The 19,003-nt window shown below is 40.6% G+C and overlaps 1 protein-coding gene across 2 annotated transcripts in view; it reads right to left on the reverse strand.

Moving 5' to 3' along the window:
• The window catches only part of LOC138488902 (sodium channel protein type 2 subunit alpha-like), a 1,546,115-nt gene that overhangs the window by 176,544 nt on the left and 1,350,568 nt on the right, over window positions 1-19,003 (reverse strand). For both annotated transcript variants that reach the window (XM_069616296.1, XM_069616295.1), the window contains exons 20-21: window positions 16,805-16,978; window positions 6,802-6,924 (exon numbers count right to left, since the gene is read on the reverse strand). In XM_069616296.1, the coding sequence (XP_069472397.1) occupies window positions 6,802-6,924; window positions 16,805-16,978 (297 nt within the window). The remainder of the gene's footprint in view (window positions 1-6,801; window positions 6,925-16,804; window positions 16,979-19,003) is intronic.

Genomic DNA, 19,003 nt, shown 5'->3' on the forward strand with positions numbered 1-19,003 from the left:
TCTGAAAGCGTTTCCGTTGCGTTCGGGTCTCTGTGTCTCCGGTCAAGGATTTTGTGGATTTGTTTTTTTTTAACTGGACTTTTTTTGGACCCAATGGCTTTTTTTCCTCCGGATTCCAAGGCTGTAATGGTTTTTTTGGTTCTATGCACTTTTCATGGTGGATTGTGGGGTTTTTTTTTGGGACTTTTTGGATTTACAGCTTTTCATCTGTGATGGATTTAACTGTTTTAAACTGCAGATTTGGATTTTTCTTGGATTTTTTTTGTGTGATTTTCCTACGGATTGCTTCTTGGACTTTGGGATTTATGGAGTTCACTGGTTGGTGTATTTGGATACGCTTGTGTTTTGCCATATTGGATCGCTGATTCTACGAAAACGTAAGTACTTTTAACACTTTAAATTAAATGCTACAGAATCCAGGTAGTTTTCTTTATTTTGTTTGTTAAATTCGTGTACCAGTTGTTCAAGTTTTTGCTCGTAGTCTCTGTATTTCTTTCTTTTTGTTTCTGCGTTTGCTAATGAAATTGTTTGCGACAGTCGAAATTCCTGATGTGTTTGTTCATTTTGTAACTTCTTTAAAAAATGCCACATGTTTGGGTTTTTTGTATTGACATTTTTATTTATTCGGCTATGCCATCCTTCCAATGCATTGTTTGTTCTTGGTTTCCCCTCTAACATTGCTTGGTAGCAATTTGACAATTTTACATTAAATTTGGGCCTGGGTCTTGTCCCACTCTGTGTTAATTGTCCGAATTTTCCTCCTCGTCAGGATCTTTATAATACTCACTGTCAATTAAATGTTCGTTAAAGTGTATAACTTGATCCTCTCTAACAAACGCCAAACCAAAAAGTTTTTTTATGTTATATTGATAAGTACTGTCGTCTATATATTTTGTGCTTAGTCCCAGTTTCTGTAGTTTCCTCCAAATGCTTTGAGTAAAATGAAAAAAACACCCTTGTATCTTTGTATCTTTATATATTGCAGAAAATGCTCTAATCTGTGCTATTTCGAAATCCATGATTATATTTGTGGGTTGTGAGTTATAAGTTTCTTCGCTTTTCTTTGGCATCAAAACATAAACAAGCGGTATAAGTCTGTCATTTATTGTTCCATTAATGGTAAAAAATTGCTGAAACGGTTGGGGGCACACTTTGAATGTCGCGTCACTTTGCCATTGTTGGCTTTGACTCATTTGCTGGAAGTTTGTAGCAGTTGAAAATATTAGTATTTTTCCGTTGTTTATTTCTATGGTTGCATGGTGGAAATTGTCTCCTTTTGTAGTTAATTTAAACACTTCTGGTATTGTTACATGATTGTATATCATTGGTGCCGGTGGCAGATTTTCTTTTTGTTGTTTTTTTTTCGGTTTACCGTACGCTGCATTAGTTTTTCACAGTAACTTGTCACATACAGTTGATATTACTGAACCACTTGCTTCACCTTGGTTTTCTACTGCCTTTCGTTTGAGCTCATGAAGTGTTTTTTTAATTATAATAGTTGTTTTATTCAGCAGATGGTTATGCTTGCCTTTTATCTTTTATCTTTATATTAGAAGCCTCAATTATTGCTTGTGCACTACATTTTGTTTTGCCATATTCAGTGCACTTCCAATATGTGCGGTTTTTATTCTGCTTCTTTATAGTAAATATATCCATTGTAAACCATCTGTTTTCCTCTCTTGTGAAGCTATATACTCCACCTTGTCTGCCATTTTTTAGTCTAAAACAACGGAGAAAAGAAACTGTTTTACTATTCCTGTCACACATTTATTTATAGTAAGATATTTCAATATCTAGTTACATGTTAGTTATGTTAATATTACCTGTTTTAGCCTGAAGTAACTGTATTCAATTCACTGTAGTCCGCTCTGATGTTTGGTTCTGTCAGGTAATGACGGTTTTTCACAACCGTCATCTGTTCCTCTGTATTTAGGCAAGGTTCTTTACTCGTGGTTGTCACCTATTTGCTTAACCCTTTCTACCCTTCATTCTGTGGAGTTTTCGTTAGTCATAATGTATTTCATGTACAAAAAAAACAAATGGGTATGTGTTGCGTACGAGGGGAGGGGGGGTGACTGCGGGGTGTCGGTTGACGGGGGTTGGGGGGAACCCCCCCATTTAAACAGTACTATTGATGACACTTTACATTGGTATATTACCATTGTTGGTCGACTTTTTTTTCGACTTTTCTTTTTCGAAAAATTTACTTTTTCTGTTATATGTATATGTTTTCGATTTATTTGTTTTTGACATTTTGTTTTGACATTTTTGCATTTCGGCATTATTTTTTCAATATTATGACTATAAACCAAAATGTTCGTGGTTGGCTCCAGCCCCATAACAGTTGGTGGGCTGAAACATTGGCCCAAGGTCAGCATACCAGTCTGGGATGGACAGGCAATACTGACATTTGACCAACCCCTCCCATTCATCCTGCACAAGGCTGGGTTTGGCCCTGTGCTATCAGTACAGATGATTCCGGGAGATTGCTAATTTTGCAGTTGTTGGCTCCAGCCCCACAACAGTTGGTGGGTTGAAGTCTTGGCCGGAGGTTGGCATATCAGTCTGGGCTGTACTAGAGGTAGTGAAATCCGACCACCTCCACCCATTCACCCTGCACAGGGTGGGGACAGGCCCTGTGGTATCAGTATAGGCGAGTTCAGGAGATTGCCGATTTTGTGACTTATTCAAAAATAAGAAGTTAGAACACAAGGTCGGCATACCATTGAAGAATATTGGCAAAAAGGCAATCACTGAAAATAATTTGGTTGAACTACAAAAATAGGATTATCATCTCAATCACTTGGAACTACTATAGGGTGAGTAGTAAACCCTCTAGTTACTTTGGACTCAAACTTTGTGCAGAATATACAAATGTGTTTATTATGATGTTGATGTTGACGCTGATTTGGGCCAAATTTACTAATGTAGACATCTCTCCTGATGAGCCACTGGAAAAAGTGATGAAACACATGTAGATAGATAAAACTTTGGAACCCATATTTGGTCAAAAATAAATGAATTGGAAAAAGGTGAAGAGTATCTGACTGTGATTTTTAAAAAATATTATACCAGTTGGCGCACAAGGATAATACCTTTGATATGAAAATGTTCGGTGTGCAGTCATTTTTTCTAATGCAATATTTTCGAAAGTCATAATGTTGAAAATATTTATTCGGAAAAAAAAATGTCGAAAATACTAAATATCGAATTTTTTTCTACTTTTTTTCGACAAATAATAACACATGCAAGGTATAAAGAATATACAAGGTAAGCATTTATATATATTTTATTAAGCATATTTAACTTAATATTGCAACATTCTAACATTATCAATATAAAGTACTATATAATATTTTAATAATTATTTTGTTTAAAAAACTCTTTATTTTAAGTATAACTGTAATAATAAATATTAAATAATAAATAAGTAGCATGCTTTCTTAACGGTGAACATTCTTTATAAATATTTTCCATTAGATGGCGCTATTGCATTAGAAATGTACATATTACTGTTATTTGTTGTTTGTTATTGTTTTGTACGTACGTTACGTGAGTGTACGTATGCGTGGGCGCCATTTTTAAAGTTCATTCTGAAAGCGTTTCCGTTGCGTTCGGGTCTCTGTGTCTCCGGTCAAGGATTTTGTGGATTTGTTTTTTTTTAACTGGACTTTTTTTGGACCCAATGGCTTTTTTTCCTCCGGATTCCAAGGCTGTAATGGTTTTTTTGGTTCTATGCACTTTTCATGGTGGATTGTGGGGTTTTTTTTTGGGACTTTTTGGATTTACAGCTTTTCATCTGTGATGGATTTAACTGTTTTAAACTGCAGATTTGGATTTTTCTTGGATTTTTTTTGTGTGATTTTCCTACGGATTGCTTCTTGGACTTTGGGATTTATGGAGTTCACTGGTTGGTGTATTTGGATACGCTTGTGTTTTGCCATATTGGATCGCTGATTCTACGAAAACGTAAGTACTTTTAACACTTTAAATTAAATGCTACAGAATCCAGGTAGTTTTCTTTATTTTGTTTGTTAAATTCGTGTACCAGTTGTTCAAGTTTTTGCTCGTAGTCTCTGTATTTCTTTCTTTTTGTTTCTGCGTTTGCTAATGAAATTGTTTGCGACAGTCAAAATTCCTGATGTGTTTGTTCATTTTGTAACTTCTTTAAAAAATGCCACATGTTTGGGTTTTTTGTATTGACATTTTTATTTATTCGGCTATGCCATCCTTCCAATGCATTGTTTGTTCTTGGTTTCCCCTCTAACATTGCTTGGTAGCAATTTGACAATTTTACATTAAATTTGGGCCTGGGTCTTGTCCCACTCTGTGTTAATTGTCCGAATTTTCCTCCTCGTCAGGATCTTTATAATACTCACTGTCAATTAAATGTTCGTTAAAGTGTATAACTTGATCCTCTCTAACAAACGCCAAACCAAAAAGTTTTTTTATGTTATATTGATAAGTACTGTCGTCTATATATTTTGTGCTTAGTCCCAGTTTCTGTAGTTTCCTCCAAATGCTTTGAGTAAAATGAAAAAAACACCCTTGTATCTTTGTATCTTTATATATTGCAGAAAATGCTCTAATCTGTGCTATTTCGAAATCCATGATTATATTTGTGGGTTGTGAGTTATAAGTTTCTTCGCTTTTCTTTGGCATCAAAACATAAACAAGCGGTATAAGTCTGTCATTTATTGTTCCATTAATGGTAAAAAATTGCTGAAACGGTTGGGGGCACACTTTGAATGTCGCGTCACTTTGCCATTGTTGGCTTTGACTCATTTGCTGGAAGTTTGTAGCAGTTGAAAATATTAGTATTTTTCCGTTGTTTATTTCTATGGTTGCATGGTGGAAATTGTCTCCTTTTGTAGTTAATTTAAACACTTCTGGTATTGTTACATGATTGTATATCATTGGTGCCGGTGGCAGATTTTCTTTTTGTTGTTTTTTTTTCGGTTTACCGTACGCTGCATTAGTTTTTCACAGTAACTTGTCACATACAGTTGATATTACTGAACCACTTGCTTCACCTTGGTTTTCTACTGCCTTTCGTTTGAGCTCATGAAGTGTTTTTTTAATTATAATAGTTGTTTTATTCAGCAGATGGTTATGCTTGCCTTTTATCTTTTATCTTTATATTAGAAGCCTCAATTATTGCTTGTGCACTACATTTTGTTTTGCCATATTCAGTGCACTTCCAATATGTGCGGTTTTTATTCTGCTTCTTTATAGTAAATATATCCATTGTAAACCATCTGTTTTCCTCTCTTGTGAAGCTATATACTCCACCTTGTCTGCCATTTTTTAGTCTAAAACAACGGAGAAAAGAAACTGTTTTACTATTCCTGTCACACATTTATTTATAGTAAGATATTTCAATATCTAGTTACATGTTAGTTATGTTAATATTACCTGTTTTAGCCTGAAGTAACTGTATTCAATTCACTGTAGTCCGCTCTGATGTTTGGTTCTGTCAGGTAATGACGGTTTTTCACAACCGTCATCTGTTCCTCTGTATTTAGGCAAGGTTCTTTACTCGTGGTTGTCACCTATTTGCTTAACCCTTTCTACCCTTCATTCTGTGGAGTTTTCGTTAGTCATAATGTATTTCATGTACAAAAAAAACAAATGGGTATGTGTTGCGTACGAGGGGAGGGGGGGTGACTGCGGGGTGTCGGTTGACGGGGGTTGGGGGGAACCCCCCCATTTAAACAGTACTATTGATGACACTTTACATTGGTATATTACCATTGTTGGTCGACTTTTTTTTCGACTTTTCTTTTTCGAAAAATTTACTTTTTCTGTTATATGTATATGTTTTCGATTTATTTGTTTTTGACATTTTGTTTTGACATTTTTGCATTTCGGCATTATTTTTTCAATATTATGACTATAAACCAAAATGTTCGTGGTTGGCTCCAGCCCCATAACAGTTGGTGGGCTGAAACATTGGCCCAAGGTCAGCATACCAGTCTGGGATGGACAGGCAATACTGACATTTGACCAACCCCTCCCATTCATCCTGCACAAGGCTGGGTTTGGCCCTGTGCTATCAGTACAGATGATTCCGGGAGATTGCTAATTTTGCAGTTGTTGGCTCCAGCCCCACAACAGTTGGTGGGTTGAAGTCTTGGCCGGAGGTTGGCATATCAGTCTGGGCTGTACTAGAGGTAGTGAAATCCGACCACCTCCACCCATTCACCCTGCACAGGGTGGGGACAGGCCCTGTGGTATCAGTATAGGCGAGTTCAGGAGATTGCCGATTTTGTGACTTATTCAAAAATAAGAAGTTAGAACACAAGGTCGGCATACCAGTCTGGGGTGTACCAGCAATAGTGAAATTTGACGGAACCCCATCCATTGGCCCTGCACAGGGTGTGGTCCGGGCCTGTGCTATCAGTATAGGTGATTCAAGGAGATTGCTGATTTTGTGACTTTTCCTATAATAGGAAGTTAGGACAGAAGGTCGGCATACCAGTCTGGGGTGTACTGGCGATGATGACATTTTACCAACCCCACCCATGCACCCTGCACAGGTATGGAGCGGGGTCCGGCCCTGTGCTATCAGTATAGGCAATTTTGGGAGATGGCCGATTTTTTGTGATTTTTCAAAAATGGGCAGCAATGACACAATAAAACGTACACAAACCTATAGCAGACCCCCACGTGCATGTCAGCTACAGACCTGTACAATGCTGGTTGGTACCGCTAGTATCTATATATGCGAAGGCTGATTAATTATGGAACAAAAGTATCGATCTCTAAAAAAATGACATTTCTGCATGCGTTATATCTTACCCTCATTCCTTCAAATCGGGATAGTGCTCTTAAAGGTCTCAATGCTCTTAGCGTCCTGAGGGATTTAATGGCACCAAGTTCGGAGTAGCCCAAGGCATTAGCTACTAAGCTAACCAAAGAGACCTGCACAGAAAAACATGACAACAAATTATTAAAAGTGCTTTAAAGCAAAACAGGACATGAAGAACTAGATGTAATATAATTCCTCTATAGCCTCTGCATTAATGATGGAAACACCTTTTTATTGAAGATGGGAAAGTGACATGTTGTTAAAATCTATTGTCCCAAGCACATGTTTAACTGACAGTGTTTTCTGAAGTTTTTTGTTAGTTTTCAGTTTATTAATTGGAGTGTAATACATAAGTCAGGTAAGCAACAACAGAATAGCAAGCAAAGTTGAAGATTAGAAATAATACAAACATATATCAAATCAGCATCAATCGATGTAGGCAATATAGACAACATGAACTTTGCAGCACTTCTGGAACACAGTCAGCACAGGCGTGACAGAGGGCAGCTGGAACCAGATTTCTGGAGAGCACCCCAGGGATTGCAACCTCCAAATGTTGGGTGAATGGTGACTGAGAATCAAGTTTCAGTAATTATGGGTAATTTAAGTTTGGGGTTCAGGATGAAATTCTGGAGTTTGATGGAATGCAGGATAGCTGACTTGGCATTGATGAGAGTGTATTGTAGTACAGAGAGTAGTGTTTGGATGAGGTTCAGACACCCGAGACTGTCTTGGAGTGTGCAACATATGGTAAAACAGGTGGAACTAAAGGAATACAATGGTGTCACTGTTATATGAGATGATCCATGCCCTAATGACTCAGAGGCTGATGTAATGCGTTTGTCCAGAGAATGCATTGCTTTCATTTTCATAAGGAGGATTAACACAATCTTACTAGTAAATGGGCTGGTGTTTGCACTTTGTCAGTGTTGCATTTGTTATAGGCATTAGAAAAGATCACAGTCTTTCTATAGTGTTGATGGAAGAGAGTAACGACACCCACTGCTGGAAGAGGAAAGTTTGTATGGAGGAATCAAGCGTGAGGAGGGAGTCTTTGTAGGTAGTGAAAAATGCAGGGAGCGATACTTGCACAGAAATATTCATGGTTGGTGGCAGAGATGGTAGTGGGTGTAGAAGCAAGAGGGCAGTGGCTTTTGGAGTAGGCAGCAAGCACATTGCTAAACGCCAGCAAGCAAGTTCAGTGAAGTGCAACAGTGGATAAGAAAGGGCTTGAAGGGTGGATTTGACTTGGTCTAGATTCAGGTTTGAGCTTTCTTTTGGTGATGAATGAAGGGAGGTGATGGTGGAAATTTGATGGGGAGCAGAGATTTTGAAGTGAATGGGTGAGTGAATGATCAGAGAAAGAGTGGCTGACAGAATGAGCAGAGGAGTTGAGGGGGTAGAATGGGAAGATGAAATCAACGAGATCCCACATTTGCAGAGTTGAAAGGAGTGGTGTCTAGCTACAACTGATAAGCCTTGGCAATGTTAGGGAAATTGAGTTTGCCCAATGTTACCCTGGGGACATCAACCTGGAATGACTCCTGTAGTAAGCCGAGTTCAGAGAAAAAAGATTAGGTTTGAAGTAGGGGCAAGAAGTTTGACTGAGATAGAATCCCAAAATTATTTTTAAAATCTGAAAGACATCAACGAAGATATGCAACTCCTTTGAGTTTTTAAAAACAGATAAAATAAAATGACTAAATGTTATAATATAGCGCAGGTCTGAGTGTATCTAATATTAGCCTTCAAACAAACTCATGTACTATTGTGAATATATAAGCACCATTCACTGGGGAAGTAAAGTAGGAGCCAATTGTGGGGGTTATAAACTCTGAAAATAATGAATAATTGTATGCTAATATGTTTTTCAGTAGGAACTATTAATACTACGTTAAAAAGTATGCAATTTTCCTATAACACTCTATTCATTGATTTCTTTTTAGCCCTGAAAAAGAGCCATCGTAATCTCAAAACCTTTGTTGGCTGTTGCAAGAATTGGCATTTTTAATTAAATGCAAGATTTGTACATTTTCTTTGTCAGGTTACTTTAGTTTGATTAGCAATGCTTTTGTGTGTGAACTTCAATGATCTGAGCGCTCCTACCACTTAGATGAATATAAATGATTTTATGGCTAGTTTTTTTAACAGCTCCAGTCAGCAGGAGTATTTGTTGCCTCCTAAGAAATTCTGAGTAGTGGTGCACAGCTGTTTAAGGGAAGAATAATTTTAAACACAACATTTTTGGCCTTTTACAGCCAAAGTATTCCCTTTCTTAAAAATTGAACCGAGATAGGTTTGAAAGAAGAGGGAGTAAATTCAGAGGGGACCAGTAGGGCTGATGGAGTGTCATGCTGATCAGTAGACCCACACCTCCACCTTTGGATGTGGGTCAAGGAGAGTAAGAAATTGGTGGCAAAGTATGTAGGAAGGCCAGAGTCGCAGGGTTGTGGGAGAGATCTAGGTTATGATGAGGGCAATCATTGACAGTATGGGTCAAATGGGTGATCGAGTCAAATTGATCAGTGATAAAAAAAAATTACTCCAGAGGGATTTCATATCAAAAGGCTCAGAGTAAGGTCTCTGGAGGGGGCAGGGGCTCAGGATATGGGCATGGGCAAAGAATTAGGGAAACACATACATGCTGCGAAGATTAGGTTATAGTAGGTAGAGGTTAAGGGATCAGGTCACCAAGATGACATTTTGTGGGAGGGTGAATAATGTAGATGGGGACAGAGAGTGAGGTTATAGGAGAGGTGATAGAATAGAGCAAGGGGGATGACATATCAGGGGAGATAGGAACATTAGTAGAATAAGTATAATGGGTAGGAGCATGGTCCAGTGGAAGCAGGGTAAGTGTAGTGTGGTGGTAGGTTGTGGGTATTGCCCAGCGAAAGCACCAGGTAGTGGAAATTAGTATTCTATGTAGTGCAGTACACAGGTGACGACCAAAAATAGAAATTAAATTCAAATTCAGCAAGCCACAGCACCCAACAATAACACTGTAATTTACATGCAATAGACCAACAGTGAAAACAAATTAAATGCAAATGCAGTAAGGCGATAGCAACTGACAATGAAAATGCAGTACACATGCAGTGCGGTGGTAACAACCAATAATTCATATTAAATTCAAATGTTGTAGGTCAGCAGCGACCAACAGTGCACATTTAAATTAAAATGCAGTAGTAATTTAAATCTGACATTGTTTTGCACCGTCAGTCATCGAGCCTGTTGACGGTACGAGGCAGCAGGTGTGAAGTGAGGGAGTTCAAAGAGAGTCCTGATAGCGAAGTTAATGATCTTGTGGAGAGGACAGAAAGCATATTTGGGGAGAGCAAAGAGGATGCTGGCACAGTAGTCCAGTTTAGAGAAGACAAGAGTGATTAAGAGATGCTTGGCAGCGTTGAAAGGAAGGAGGTGCCTGCTTTTCCTAATATTTTGGAGGTTGAGGCGAGATGCTGTTGCAGTTTTGGAGATGAACGTAGAGAAGGTGTGAGAAGGGTCATAGATGCTAGGTGGAAACTGGATAGGCAGAGGAAGAGTTGAGAGAGAGATGTTGGCAGGAAAGAAGAGCACCTCTGTTTTGGTAGAGTTAATGGCAGAGAGACAGTTGGACATTTTGATAGAGAGATCAGAGGAGAAGAGAAGAGAATTTGGATGCCATCCATGAAGAGCTGGTATGAGAATCCATAGCAATTGATTAGTGCCCCAAGAGCAGAGGGATAGAGTGTAAAGCGGAGCAAACCCAAGCAGAGCCTTGTGGAACACCAACAGTAAGAGGAGTGAGTTGAGAGGTGTTGTTGATACAGGAGACTGAGAATTGGCAAAGTGCAAGGTTTGATTCAATCCAGATCAAGGGCTCTATCGCGAATTCCAAGAAGGAAGAGTATTAAGGAGATCAGAGTGATTGACAGAGTAGCAGACACGTTGAGGACAATTAGGATTGAGGACAGGTTGGAGTGCTTAGCAGAGGCAATGAAGTTGAACACATTAGTCAGAGCAGTTTCCGTGGAGTCACAGGAGCGTAAAGGATCTTGAAGGTTATGGATGTAATTGGTTAAACGGTTGAACACAATCCTTTTGAGCACTTTAGAGTAGTGCGGCAAGAGAGACACAGGGCAAAAGTTAGCCGATAGGTTTGGAACAGCCCCTTGCTTTTTTATGAGAGTGATGACTGTGGCTGTTTTGAAAACAGAGAAAAAACACATGAGTCGAAGGGCAGGTTAAAGAGTTCAGTGAGGTGAGAGGTCACGAAAATGGAAATAGGCTTGACTGGCTGAGGAGTAAGGAGGTCTGGTGGGGCACAAGAGGGGTTAGCCTTCATCAGCAGAGTTAGCACTTTGTCAGTGTTAGTGTGACTAAAGTGGGAGATGGAGGCAGATGATGATGATCGAGTACGCAGAGTGCAAAGTGGAGGGAGTGTGAGGAAAGTCAGGAGAGAGTGTCTAATTTTGGAAATGGTTGCAGCAAAGTATTCAGCTAGGACTTTAGCTGTGAGAGTGGAGTTGCTAGTCATAGACTTAGGAGGAGTGAGGAGTGAGTTTAGGGTGCCCTGTAGCCAGCAAGGATGATTGGAGTGAGCGTCAATGAGAGTACAATTCCCTTTCTGCTCTATTAAGAGTGGACATGAGAGAGTTCAGGGCAAAGAGATAGAGTTTCAGGTCCCCATGCGAGTTGTAGGCCTCTATATGTGCAGCAGCCAATGCATATCTCTGCAGAGAGAGCACGTGAATGGGTTGAAGATGCTGGGACTTAGGGGTGAAAGTAAGCAGTGGGAAGTGAGAGGAGAATGAGGCATATAGTAGGGATTGGGAGTTGGAGAAGGCAGTGTTGGTGGAAGAGGCATCAGGTGTGAAGGAGGAGTTTAAGAACTGGAGGTCGGAGTGAAAGAAGGGAATGGCAGGTTTAAATTTCCTTTTAGTAATAGGTGAAGTGGTGAGGAAAGGTCAGAGAGTGGAAAGGAGAAGGTGGTGGAAACAATTGAGTGATCAGATATGGATGATGAGACAGTAGTATTAGTGGCTGAGAGAGGGGTGGGGATGAATAAGAGATTCAAAGAACTACCCCCTGTGTGGGTAGGTAGGTTAAGGATAGAATGGAGAGCGTGGTCATAAAGAAAAGACTAAAGTTCAGATTTCTGAGAAGTGGTTGAAGAGGGAAGGTTAAAGTCACCTAAGCGAATGAGGTGATGTTTAGCAGAAAGAGAATCAAAGAGTTGCCCAAGATCATCACAGAATGGTCCAGTGGGACCAGGAGGGCAATAGATGGAAATTATGTGAACCGAGTGAGGCAGAGAAATAGTAGGAATGGTGAATTCAGAAGAAGTAGGAGAGGGTGTGGCATTGGAAATTTGGGAGGCATTGAGGCGGGAAGAGAGTAGTTGCCCGATGCCTTCAGTCAGTCCAGGAGAGTGAATGAAATATAGTTTAGAGTCATGTAGGGCAGCTAGAATGGCAGTGGCAGATTGAGGAATACAGGTTTCACTGATAGCAAGAAGGTCTAGGGAGCAGAGCTATAGTGAAAGTAGTCGATGATACAGGGCATTTTGTTGCACACAGATTGAACTTTCCTGAGTGCAATGTTCAGTTGATGAGGTAAGGAAGAGTATAGAAGTTGAGTCTCAGATGAAGAGAGGCGAGGTGGGTCGGTGTTAAAGGAGGTATGGTTCGCTTGCTGGCTTTGTTTGTTGGAAGGAGGTGGAAGAGAGATGGGGTAATGGGTGTTTTGAGTTGTCAGTTTTATTATAGGGTAGTAGGGGGAGCAGCAGCAGGATGAGTAGGAGTGAATGCATTATAGGTAAGTAGCATAGTGTGGAGAGACAGTACAGTAATTAGGAAACTTCAGGTAATCACATCTGCAACAGAGAGAAAGACAACAGCAAAGGCTCATAGGTGAAGAGGCAAAGAGGCTGATCAGTGTCTGATCTTAACCCTTCACTGATACACCCTTAAATGGGATGCCCCTGGCTGGACGCCACTAGGGAGTTCAGAAGGGATGACACACGCTCTTGTCACCTGATCACCTAGTCCATCAGTGAATGTTCTCTCTGACATTGTCCCTGGTGTTACCGGGATGAGGCAATTCTCTTCCTGATTGGTGTTCCCAGAGGAGTCTCTTGTGGCCTTTGGCTGAAGATGTGGTTGATCCAAGATGGCCCAGAAGGTGATGTCAACGATCCAAGCTAGCCACTGGAAGTGATTCACAAATGCAAGATGGCTGCTGGCAGCGAAGATGTGTATCTGCACCAGTGTTTTGTGCTTGGGCTCTAAAGATTACTCTGACACCTATGTACTCTATCAAGCAATCAGAATTTAACAATCATCATATTTGAGCATTTGCCGTTTGTGATGCTGAACAAGCCAGGACCCTTCCAAAATTCAAAGTTATGAAAGTGGGTTCACAAAGATCAATATATATGTGTCTGGCCTCGGGAGATGAACCCTATTAATTGTCCTCCCCTCGTCTGGCATTCTCTGGTGGCTCCCCTCTGTATTCTACCCCCATTGTGTTCTGCACTCTGCTGTTTGGTTGGCAAATCATGCTTATGTTGATGGTACATAGGTAGATGAGAGGAAATATCATATATAGGTAGATGGCTGCTCTTCTGCCAAGCAACAGTAACTTCATATACTCAAAATAAGAGCTGTGTGTAAAGATTCTAAAGTTTGTCATGCAGACAACGCAAGGCCAGTTTTATTTCACAGACCTGCTTCCTTCACACTCTTGTTTCATAAAATATGTTGAAACAGAGTTCTCCTATCATGTTCCTTAAGAACTGGCATTGTAAGGTCATGTCAATTTGAATTCCTGTACTGTTTATAAATACACATCTAAAAATACCCAAATGCAATATGCTGTGACGCTGACAGCCAAGGCTGGTTGATTATTTCACACTCAGCTTTGGACGATCCTGCCCACTGAGTTGCACTTCTTTCAAGACTTAGAGACACCAGATGTTTGCAGTCTTTTTTTGGCACAGACATGAAGCTTTTTTGCACAACATACATAACAGTTGCAGATCCACAAAAAAACAGCCTAACGTGTTCTTCTCTCTTCAAACAAGCACATGTGCACTCTCATTAGCTGCAGGTAACAGTTTGTGGACAGCAGAGTTATGGGTAGAATGCGAGTTTAGGCCTGATGCTACGAGGGACGGCCTTTCACTTCATCCTAAAACCTGTCTACATCACTGTCTACAGTATGCCTTCACAAGCTTCATCGTTGCGCCATTGATTGTGAAGTTATTTGAATGCTTGCCTCTGAATAAAGAGCATTCAGGAGAGCTGGGTTCAAGTTCCAAAACCTGCAGCACCTTGTTAAATTGACCTTTTTTATTTTATTTTGTGTTATTTTATTCTCTGTGTTCGTGGCGGACTGCCGTCTGATACGTGTGGCTGTTTGCCGTCAATTTTGTGGCAGACGGCCTACTGGAATGGCGAACTGCCATATGATGAGTGCAGCGGAGTGCCATCTACTTTATTGCTGCCTGTCGATCAATCGCAGGGTCAGATCCTCCATCTCGTCACCAGTTGTTCTGACCTTTCTGTTGGGCAGCACTCTGTTTCTCCACAGATATACTTTTCTTTCTGCATGAACATGAAAGATACACAGAGCCAAATCTTGTTTAACCATCCTTTATTTTCTCCTTTTTCGGCCCTCCTCTTCTTCCTTTTCCTTCCAAGCTCCCGCCAGTGCCATTTCTTTTAAGGAGGTTCTTTCCTTAAGGTCGCACTTCGTTGTTAGGATACAACTGAAGGGCTCAAATGACTGCAGTGGGCATGGGGGTGACTAGTTGCCGTCCGTAAAGTCTAAGTGCCCTCCTCACTGATATTTTAAATTAATTTTGTTTGAAATGCAGAGGCCACTCATCAATTGCAATTAGGTAACTGACACCAATAGCTGCTGACTACATATTATTCATGACTGTAATCAGCGGTATCTAGGTTTCAACTGCATTAGAATAGAACTGGAGGCCAAAGGCGTTGAAGAGGTGGACTATACGTCTAATATAATCGTTTCATAGTATGGAGAAATTGAGAATCCCTGATGCCGCCTAGTCAAGGTGAGCATGGATACAGAAGGAGCAAACCCAACAGATTGAGCCAGAACAGCTAATAATGGTCATGTCCAGGTGAGATGTGTACCCTCAACACTCGTCCCTTCTTGTAAGTGCAATAGCAGCAAGAGGTTGATGGTGTGGAAAGTGGTAGAATGGTCAGAGAGAACCAATCCTGAAACACTGCCATTATCCACCACCATGTGAAGAATATCCCGGATCAACACCAGGACAAATTAGTTCTCCTGGCCTGATGGACACGTACTTGCTGTTGGTCTAGGACAGCTGTCACCTCAATTATATCACACATCTTGCTGGACACGGTTCTACGTGATTTCTTGAGAGAATTTTGCATAGTCTTTACTTTGGCTGTGCACTATTTATTATGGTCCCCATGCCACCCCCCCTACCTCACTCCCTTTTACTCACCCCGTACCCCCTACTTCAACACACCCACATACACGCATACATATATATGTATATGTATATGAAATTGGTTGATTCAATCAAATGTGCATGACCAAAATGACGACTTCCACAAAAAGTCTTTTAAATGATAGGATACGGAGGATCACTGCCTTTTCTGTGACATTTGCCAAGAAGAGGATTAAGGAGACAGGACAAAAATGTGCTAGATTCAAGGGGACCACTGTAGGCTGTTTCAAGGTCTGCCCTATAAACTCCTTTGACATCCTGAGTGTAATGCAATTTCCATTCACACTCAAAGGGTTTTATTGAGAGTTTGTATCTCCTTCAATGCCACTATGAACCATTTAGCTGTTCTAAGCTAAGCCTACCTTTGTTGCTAGTGACAACCTCAGGGACAATGCAATCTAAATTTCTTGAGATCAAATCAATATATTGTGATTAAGCCAGTTAAAGATCGGTGCCCCAATCGTTTAGCTGGAAATTGAAAAGATGTGTAAAAAAAGGCAGGATCAAATCTTTTTCCAATTTCTACAATAGGTGCAAGGAAAAGCTGATCTTTTACCAAAAGCTCCATGCTACTATAGAGACTGACAAGGCCTCACTAGGGTTTGTGAAAGCAAGATGATGGTCATAGTATTAGTAAACATGAGGGTCATGGCCAACCCCACACAGCATAATTATAGGGAGGACAACAAGGCTGTGTATATCATAAGACAATAAAAGCACATTATTTCATAAATTGCAATACAGACAAGGTCGAATTTCTAAATAGCGTAATCAATCAAAACCTTTCTATTATTACAGATGCGAATATTGTTTTTAGTTCTGCACATTTCGTAGGACACAGTAGTTGCACCACTCACTGCCACTGTGGAAGCTGGTGCACGTGACTGCAAAAGTCATCTCAGCTCAGAACCAAGCCAATTGAAGAGAGACGGAAGAGAAGCATGCTGCCATTTTTAGCTTACAGTTTCTTCCGCCATATTCTGTTTGTGTTTTTAACTAAGTGGCCAGCATCCAAGCACATGCATCACTAGCCCCTACACAGTTTACAATCCGTGACTTTTACGACTGAAGAATTGCCCCATTAACAGTGTCAAATCGGCAGTGGTCTTTGGAAATGGGGGACTGTGTACTGTGTGGATTTCCACTCTTCTTATTGAATCAAGAGTTAATGGGCAGCAATGAATTTACATTTATTCAAAGGAATATTCAGTTCCAGATGCTGGGCCTAATTTACAAAAGCAGTTTACAATGGCGTAAACCCATTGAAAAACACTTGGTAAATTAGTCCCATTGCCTTTTATGTGTCTTAGAGCTTAACAAATAAATATTTAAATACATTTTTTTAGAGAATCATATTAAATCTGACTAATCACCAAGTGGAATAAGAACTGGTGTCATTTCAAGGACATCACTATTGAGTTCATTTAGAAAAATAACAGGTGCTGAATAGTCAGGTCATGGATCTATAAAAGGTATTAGGTGCAGCGGGGAGAACCTACATCAACAATCAGGAAGTCCAGCCAGCACCAGGCGTTGGTGAAGTACTTGACAAAGCCATAGGCCACCCACTTCAGAAGCATTTCCAGGATGAAGATGAAAGTGAAGACCTTGTCAGCATATTCCAGCACTGTCTTAATGGTCTTTCTCTGTTCAATGTATATGTCTTCAAAGGCCTGTGGACACAAAAGAGAAACAATTGGCATCTACACTGACCACCTACATGTTATTTGCCACTAAACAGATGCGTAGACGGGGTAGGGCTTGAGCAGGCAAGGCCCACCCAAAATACGTAAATGCCCCCTCAGCAGCACTGTGTGGGCATTTACATATGTTAATCCCAACTACATTAACTTCAGGGCCTACTTGTTAAACAATCCTGACTACGCTTCTGCCGCTAAATACTCCTGACGGCAGCCCAGTGATTTAAGTGGGATAAGAGATCATGAAACAATATTAAAGGATGGGCCTAAGAAAATGTGTTATCTAGCCAAGGCACCCCTAAAGGAGGCGTGGCCTTTGGAGCTAACAGAGTGCCAAGCAGACATGGTGGAGTTTTCACACCTGACAAGAATCGGAGCAAAATCAATGTACACAATTGTGTTAAATATACTATAAGAAATCACCAGTGACAAAAATGACTAGAATAAAAATATTAAAATATTTAAATGAATTAAATCAAAATAGGAGGTCAATCCCTGTAAAATAGCTCATGGTGTTAAAGTATCTGCTGCATATGCTTGCAACCCGAAGATCAGGTTTTCCTATCCATTGGTATAGCGGAAGGTGTTACAGTGCTAGCTGCAAACATCTGAGTAACACGCAGGTATCAATCTCTTCACCAAAGTTGCACTGTCTCATTACTTCGCCCCCAAAGAGCTGTCTCCCTACTTCTGTCCAATGCCGCCATTCGCTTTAAAACATACATACAAATCCACTCTCAATTTGCAGATAAAAAAATTGAAAACTTATTTTCTTGTAAAGATGTCACGCTAAAACAAAACAAAACGCTTCCTGCTTGCAGCACTCTGCGCTGATTAGTGACAGCCAGGGATTCATGTGTCCATTTGGTTCCTTTCCATGTTTTGTAAGGAGATATATCTAGAGTTACTTTTGTAGTCGTTCTTCTTGCAGAAGGATGACACTGATGTAATACTCCCCATTCAATGCAACAATCCCAACACAGAACCTGGGCCAAGAAACAGGCTGTTTAATCTGAAAATGACATTTTATTTGAAATAAAATTAAAGATTTAAAGGTGTTCCTCTAATTTACAATGGATAATGGTAGCCAGTTTACCGAAAGGAAAACCAAACCTGTGTGCTGTGTTTCACTAATGTTTTCATTATTATTCGCACAACCGTCCAGACAAAACAGTATACCCATTCTAGACAATAATCTCCACTAATTCACGACGTGGAGACACAAAGTAACATTCATGGTTTAATTCAACTTCATTTTAAACCGTCAATCTAGCCGTATAGATAATTCTGTTTACCTGAACCCACCCCTTACTGAAAAGAAATGGTGAAGCAGTTCTTAGAATCGAACGTGCTGACAGGGTAATTCATAGAATTTCGCAGAAAAGTGTCGCAAGCGGCTGGCGCAGAGTGTCCGCGTGCGATTGACTGCGCCAGGCACGTGCGCTAAAACCGATTTCCGTGCACAGCGTATTCATGGATTTCATGCTCCCAAACCAGCCGTGGCGCAGAGTATCGCAGCGACCCTGCAGCAGCGCCAGTAACGCCCCCAAGAACGCCCTCGCGCAAGGAAAAGCCATCAAAATCGCTAAATCATCGCAAAGGGCTGCGCTAACCCTGGACCAGTTTACAGGGCTGCCAAACAAGGAACGCAAAGCGGGTAACGTGCATATCAGGGGTACGCGTGAAGTTATACACGCGATTAGCCAGGGTACGTGTATTACAGGGGTACGCAGGAAGTTTAACACGCGATTGGCCAGGGTACGTGTATTACAGGGGTACGCGTGAAGTTATACACGCGATTAGCCAGGGTACGTGTATTACAGGGGTACGCGGGAAGTTTAACACGCGATTGGCCAGGGTACGTGTATTACAGGGGTACGCGTGAAGTTATACACGCGATTAGCCAGGGTACGTGTATTACAGGGGTACGCGGGAAGTTTAACACGCGATTGGCCAGGGTACGTGTATTACAGGGGTACGCGGGAAGTTTAACACGCG

Source organism: Ambystoma mexicanum, chromosome 9, assembly GCF_040938575.1.
Source record: "Ambystoma mexicanum isolate Mex_15411 chromosome 9, UKY_AmexF1_1, whole genome shotgun sequence".
NCBI lineage: Eukaryota > Metazoa > Chordata > Amphibia > Caudata > Ambystomatidae > Ambystoma > Ambystoma mexicanum.